At 32.6% G+C, this 6,583-nt stretch overlaps 1 protein-coding gene across 2 annotated transcripts; it reads right to left on the reverse strand.

Moving 5' to 3' along the window:
* Positions 1–320: 320 nt before the first annotated feature.
* LOC114409496 (protein LATERAL ROOT PRIMORDIUM 1-like) lies at positions 321–5,553 on the reverse strand. Of its 2 annotated transcripts, none has more exons than XM_028372977.1 (3): positions 4,682–5,553; positions 3,797–4,115; positions 321–560 (listed from the first exon to the last, which is right to left on the reverse strand). In XM_028372977.1, the coding sequence occupies exons 1-2, from the start codon at positions 5,373–5,375 to the stop codon at positions 3,811–3,813; spliced, it is 999 nt and encodes a 332-aa protein (XP_028228778.1). In that variant the 5' UTR covers positions 5,376–5,553; the 3' UTR covers positions 321–560; positions 3,797–3,810. The 2 variants fall into 2 exon arrangements, with proteins under 2 accessions (XP_028228778.1, XP_028228779.1); XM_028372978.1 differs by lacking the exon at positions 321–560 and adding an exon at positions 576–1,186.
* Positions 5,554–6,583: the final 1,030 nt, after the last annotated feature.

Below are 6,583 nucleotides of genomic sequence, written 5' to 3' on the forward strand. Positions count from 1 at the left end.
AAAATACTTAATTCCTGAAAAAAAAAGTTTAGATCTTCTCAGTTGTCACCTGATTCATTAAATTTTTTTGTTCAATGACTCGTTTAATTTGTTCATTAGTGACTTGGTTATAGCTAGCTCCCTATTAGGAACATATTTCCACATTTATTATTATTATTATTATTTGCTCACTTATGCAGTTTTGAAATTTTATTGATAAAATGGACCGATCTGATGAAAAAGATTAGTTGGACGTCAAATTGAAGCTCAAAATATTTTGTTTAAAAAAAACTGTTATGGTGATTGAAAAATATTCCTTTAATGTCCCATAAATGTTGAGATAAGATCAAAGTAAAAACTTTAATTAAATATTGGACGTAATATCCCGCAACATCAATGTGACGATGTTCCTAATTTGGTGCAAGAAATTTAACGGGCCTCTCAGCTTTATAGATATAAACATTTTTGGAAGATAAATTTACACAATTAAAGACCAATTTAGCATATATGGTCATTTTTCCCAGAAAACAAAATTGCAAATGAACTGGCTTCTTTTGAGGTTCACGAAACTGATCCATCACCTGTTATTGGCACAAAGAAGATTTAGACTGTTAGTCTAAGTAAATGTCACAAAGTTATGTTCTAAAGCAGAGGAACAAACCAATTCAGAAAATAAAATCAATAAAAAAAACAAACTAGATCGATTATCAACATACCGCTGTTGTGTTTGCCCTACTCACTTCCCCCACCAACTTTTTTTCATTGCTTAACAAACAATCATGCATGATCTTTGGTTTTTCACTCTTTTTTTCCAACATATTTCACTCTTGTAACAAATGTTGAAAAATTTGGAAAAACGTATTGGCAAGGCAAACTCTGTTGCTAAATTTAAGCAAATTGTGTTGTGGGCATGACCAACTCAGAGATAACAATACTAAAGTTCAAGCTTTAAGTCGATTAATAAAAAAATATTTTATTGATTATTACAAAATAAAAAAGTCTCTCAAATTTCTTTTATATTGACAAAAAGATCTAACCTAAAGTAAAAAAAAAAACAAATCTCTCAAATTTTGTTTTAAAATTCACTCACCATTTGGCCAGTCCTCGTCGTGGCCTTGTGGGTACATAGCCCTCTACCTCTTTCAATAATTTGAGGTGCAACATGGGATTCTAAAACAATTTGTTCTCTGTGGTGAAATCTTTCCATCTAGGAAGATCACATACAAGATTTATACGTAAAGATACAACAAATTTTAAAATCACATGACATAACATCATTATAATACAACTTATAAAATAATCTATAATTAATGCAAACTGAAAATTTTAGATCCTAAAAATGATTTATATTTTAAACATAATAAATATTACAATTTATCTAATTATTTATGTATTGGTATAAAAAGAAAAACTATAAATATTTGAAGTGTTATGAATATACTATATCCGACACTATTACCACTCAAAAACACATCTACTTTTCAGAAAAGTTTGTCCATTGTTTTCCATGCAAGAAAGGTAAGACAGTAAAAAAAAAAAAAAAAAGTGGGTGTCTTGAGATGGGGTGGTTATTCGTTCTGGATAGAGAGATTTTATAGCTAGAGGCTCTAGAAACGACAATGTGGTGTCTTTTCCTTCGTTAAGGTTTAAGTTAACTCAAATTTGAAATGAATATAAACATCTCATCAAACAAATAGTGCATTAAAATGGTGGCGACCTTTACCCGCACTATGATGAATGGCATGAAAGCCTACCATTTGAGAAGGGATAAATAAAAGAACTTCAATTGGTTAATAATTATGTTTCTAGTTATTCCATTATATCCATGAGTGGCCAAAAGAAGAATATTATAGCGCTATGATTCTCATCATTCTATGAAAAAAAAATGGTTCAAAAGAGCATTCCGATGTGTTTCCAAAAAGAAAATATAGGTGCGCAGAGTGGAGAGAAAAAACGAGGGGAGGGTGTTGATTTATGTATGTGTTGCACGCTTATTGATGCAATTTACCCCTTTCAAATATTACAATGTTTTACAATTTATAATATTTTAAATAGGTTTTGAAAGGAAATGTTAATATATTTTTGTTACCGTGAAATATTTATTGATTTATCGACTGCTTATGAATAATTTGTATTAGATAATTTGATTAATCATTTTTGTGGAATTCTGTTCTTTTAATTATATTTTTTTATTGAAAAAAATTTTAATATAAAAATTTACTTAAAAAGAATCGAGTCTAAATAGTGATGCGACCAACGACTTGTTGATATGTGCACACAAAATAATACCCCGAGACAAAACAACTGACAATTAAAGTAGAGAAATTATATATATATTACGGAAAAACGTATAATAAAGATAGAAAGAAAAGAAATAAAATAATTGATGTAATAAAAAATATAGAAACTAATGTTATAAAATAATATAACTCAATAAGCATGCAACTTTTGGGAGCGGCGGTGGAAATGCAACACAGATGGCAACGTGGATGGCATGGGCAGTGGAAATGCAATAGGACACTCTTATAATGGACATTGAGAAGTGCACGAGAAGTGCTTTTTTCTCTTGTAGCCTTTTGTTTTTCGAATGTGACATTTTTAAAAGTGATTCTGACTCTTAATTCCCTAGCTCCCTGTGTTAACCGTTCAAATGAAGTAACTTGATGCATGCATGAATTATACAATACATAGGAGGATGATTAACACATTTTTTTTTAATATTTTAACAATTTTTTTGTTAAATGAAATTTATTAAAAATCCTAAAATTATAAGTTTATTAAATATAATATGAGATTACATAATTTTTATATTTCTGAAAATTTTCAAATAATAAAAAAATGTTATAAATAATGTGTTAAAACTGTCTCATTAATGTTTTTCATCAGATGTGGTATATCTGATGCAATTGTAAACTGTTCTTCTACCCTTTCGATGTAAATTAAAGTGTATTTTATCTTATTTTCCTTATATTCTCAGTAATGATATTTATTTGTTACATTTTCTTTTTTACTTTTTATACATCCTTTATCCGTCCCTTTTCTTTTTCAAACTTTTCTTTAGATCGGCATTTTCTATTTCAAAGTAAAAGATACAAAAGAAAAAGTGTAAGAATATAACATATCAAATTATCAATAACATCACTTTTTTTTTTCAACCCCCACCACATATAAACTCTTATATATATATATTACACTTTTTTATACCTCTCTTTTTTATTAGTAATTATTCGTCACACGAACCCCTTTCTTTTACTTTTTTTTTTCTTTTTTTCCTCACTCTCTTTCCCCTCAATGTACTATTTACACTTACAAGTGAAAAAATAAATTGAAAAATCTGTTTTGCAAAGCAAAATCTCTTGCAGGTCAATAATTACCACGTAAAAAGTATGTCTACAATTAAAATCACTATAACGACCCTAAAGGCTAAAAAGTATATCTGCGTATTCGCAGTTGCACACATCACCTAAGATTTATAAAATTTTACTAGTCATTCTTTGTAACTTACACTCAGATGTTAAATGACGTGTTTTATCAACATAAAAACTTGTAAATATCATAAAGCATTTCTTTTTTATTTTTTTTTAATACTTCATAAATTTTGACTTCTTTCAATAATACAAGTAAGAATCTTACTAACTATTATTCTAAAAAATATTTTATCAAAAAATCATATGAAAACACATTTTAAAATAACAGAATAAGAAACTTTTTCATATTTCAATAAAAAATATTTTCCCTTTTACTATCTTATAAGTTTGCTTAGAAATAGGAATCTGGTCCCTAGTTATTTTGAATTAAGCTGAGTCCAATTTAGTACCTCTAAAGCAATCTTCAACTCGCAGAAGCAGGGTATGCATTGTTATTTGCAACCCCAATTGCAATTGCAGAGGAACATTCTCTGTTCTTCCCACTGCAATTGTTTCCCAGCTGCAGTTCCGAGACACAAGGGACTACATTTGCGGTTTTCCCATCAACACCATGGTCATAGAGAAACCCTTTGAACACATGCCCACTAATCTGGACCGTTGCCAAGTATGCAAACTCATCTTCACCATTCCCAATGGCAGAGACTCTATGGCACTTGAACACTGCTGGTGCACGAACATGACCCGGTAAAGACTGCTTGAAGCTAGCATCTGCAATTCATATGGTGCCACATTTCTGATCATTTCAAGTATATATAAATCTCATGAACCCTCAAATTCATCTTAATCATCAATTTATTCTATCAAATTTTTCCAATAAGTGTCATACAATTAAAAACACAAAAATTATAGCATAAAAGTTAATGTGGGGCCTGATTTCTTCTCTTCAAGTATATCTAATTGTTCCAATAAGTGACATGAAATGTATTCTCATGAACCCTTAAATTCATCTTAAGCATCAATTTTTTCTATCATTTTTTTTTTCAATATGTGACATCCAATTTGCTTTAAAAGCACAAAAATTGTAGCATACATGTTAATGTTCCCTATAAATAAAGGACTAATGTGACATCAAATAATATATCCCTATAGGAGAAAAATGAACAACAATAAAAAAAAAAAGACTTATTCTGATAACTGAAGTCGATTACATGGATTGGACTATACTTATATAAATCACATGATGTCATTTAATTTGGGAAAAATGAACATTTAATTTACTTAATTTCTTTGATGAGTGAAAGAAAGTGAGAAAAAAAAAGAGAAAGTGAAAGCACCTTGATGAAAAGAGCTAGTAGCTAAGCTCTTAGGAGTTGTAGCATTAGAGTTGGAACTATGAGAAGTGGCATTTTGAGATGACCCCACCACAGCTCTTGGCCTCTTACAACCACCATTGCCGCCAACACCGCCACCGGAAGCCACCGTGATCTCGCGCTCGCGGCGGCGAACGGAGGGGATCCACGTGCTCTTCACGTGAGTGTTACAATCATACCCACGTCCCTTGCAGCAAGTCCTGCATCTTCTAAAGACGCAATCTTTCTTAGCCCTGTTGCCACAATCTTGGCACACCCTAAAGTCAGGCCCATAGACCCCGTTTTCCTCACTCTCCATCACACCCTTCTCATCATCATGATCAGCCACGTTGATCACACCCTTCTTTGGAGGATTATTCACTTCTTGGCACATCTTGAGGTTCCAATAATTGGTGGTGGTAGTGTTACTATTGGCACCACCACCACCACACTCTTGAACCTCATTGTTTTGATGAGGCTGTGGCACACATGGTGTGGCAGTGAGGAGAGGGAAAATTCCAAAGCCAACACTGAGAGAAGCTGCTGAAGAAGGCAAAGGAAGGTTTGGAGTGTGAGTGTGAGTCTGGTTTTCTGAAATGGGTTGGCCTTGGTGTTGGTGGTGAAGGGAAGAAGGGGTTTGAGCTATGAGAACTAGGTCTCTCAGGCCTAACATGCTCATTGGAACAAGTTATCACAGCTCTGAGGTTGAGGCTCTTGCTCTTGTTCTTGGAAAAAGGGTGTTTTGTGTTTGTGTGTTTGCAAGTATTCTAAGACCTTTCTTTATCTTGCGGAGCTAGCTCTTGTTGAATGTTGTGGAAGGAGATATTATCTTATTATATGGATAGTAATTGGAACAGAACATGAGTTTCCATTCTTTTGATGCAAATGTGATATACTATATAGTTTTTTGAATTTAAAAAGAAAAAGAAAGGGATAAATAATAATGAAATCCATAGTGGACAAAAATTTAAGTGTGTGTTTGGATAAGATAATTTAACTAGGTAGTGTATTTTTTATAGGGAATTAAATTCTTTTTTATTAAAAGTAACTATTTGGATATTTTAGTAAAAGGAATTCAAAATTTTAGAATTTTAAAAGGGATTTTAGTCAGTTGAAAGAATAGAATTTCAAATTCTATCTTCAAGGGAGTGAATTTGAAAATTCAGTAACAGTTCTCTCTTCTCTCTCTGGTTTGCGAGGTTCGTCACCGAGCGCGCCTTTGAGGTTCTGGAAGATTCTTTCGGAGTTTCCAGCTCCATGGTGGCATGTTCGGGCAACGCATGTGCGAGTCGTGGTTGTGTGCAGAGGCGCGTTGGTCGCCGATCTCCCCTAGGTGAACACTCGGAAGGCGTTGCCGCTTCGGAGCTAGCACCAGAGGAGCGGCGATCTCGGCACTTGGTTATGACGTCGTTGCCAGAACCAGAGATGCAGTTTTCTCCGCAGCATCCGGTGCGGAGGGGATTGGAGGTTCAAACAGTGGTGGATTATTTTTAGGCTCTTCCGCCATTGTGGTTACAGTGGTTGTTGTGGAGTGTGCGGGATAAGGGAGATGGAGAGTTTTCTGGTGCAGTAGGGTGCAATTTGAAGCTTATTCTGAATTTGAAGCTTTTTCTGAAGAGAGAAAGGAGAATTTGGGTTTAATTTTGGTTTTTGTTCGAAATTTGGGGCTGTCATTTAGTAGTAATTTTGTCATTATTGAAAAGAGAAATTGTATCCAAACATAGAATTTTAAAAATAAATAATTTAAATTAAAACATTTGAAATTCTCATAACTCATCCCAACATACTCTAATAATTACTTTTATATTATTTTTTAATTAAGACTAGAGTTTTATGTTGATAATTAGTCTAGAATAAGAGTTTGCATTAAAAATTAATATAAATTAT

Source organism: Glycine soja, chromosome 4 (genome assembly GCF_004193775.1).
Source record: "Glycine soja cultivar W05 chromosome 4, ASM419377v2, whole genome shotgun sequence".
Classification (NCBI taxonomy): domain Eukaryota; kingdom Viridiplantae; phylum Streptophyta; class Magnoliopsida; order Fabales; family Fabaceae; genus Glycine; species Glycine soja.

Excerpts from the sequence above, each read along its gene's own strand:
- LOC114409496 (XM_028372977.1), bottom strand. The coding sequence starts at position 5,375 with ATGAGCATGTTAGGCCTGAGAGACCTAGTTCTCATAGCTCAAACCCCT. Across the intron at positions 4,116-4,681 it reads TACTAGCTCTTTTCATCAAG|ATGCTAGCTTCAAGCAGTCT; the intron begins GTGCTTTCACTT and ends TATGAATTGCAG.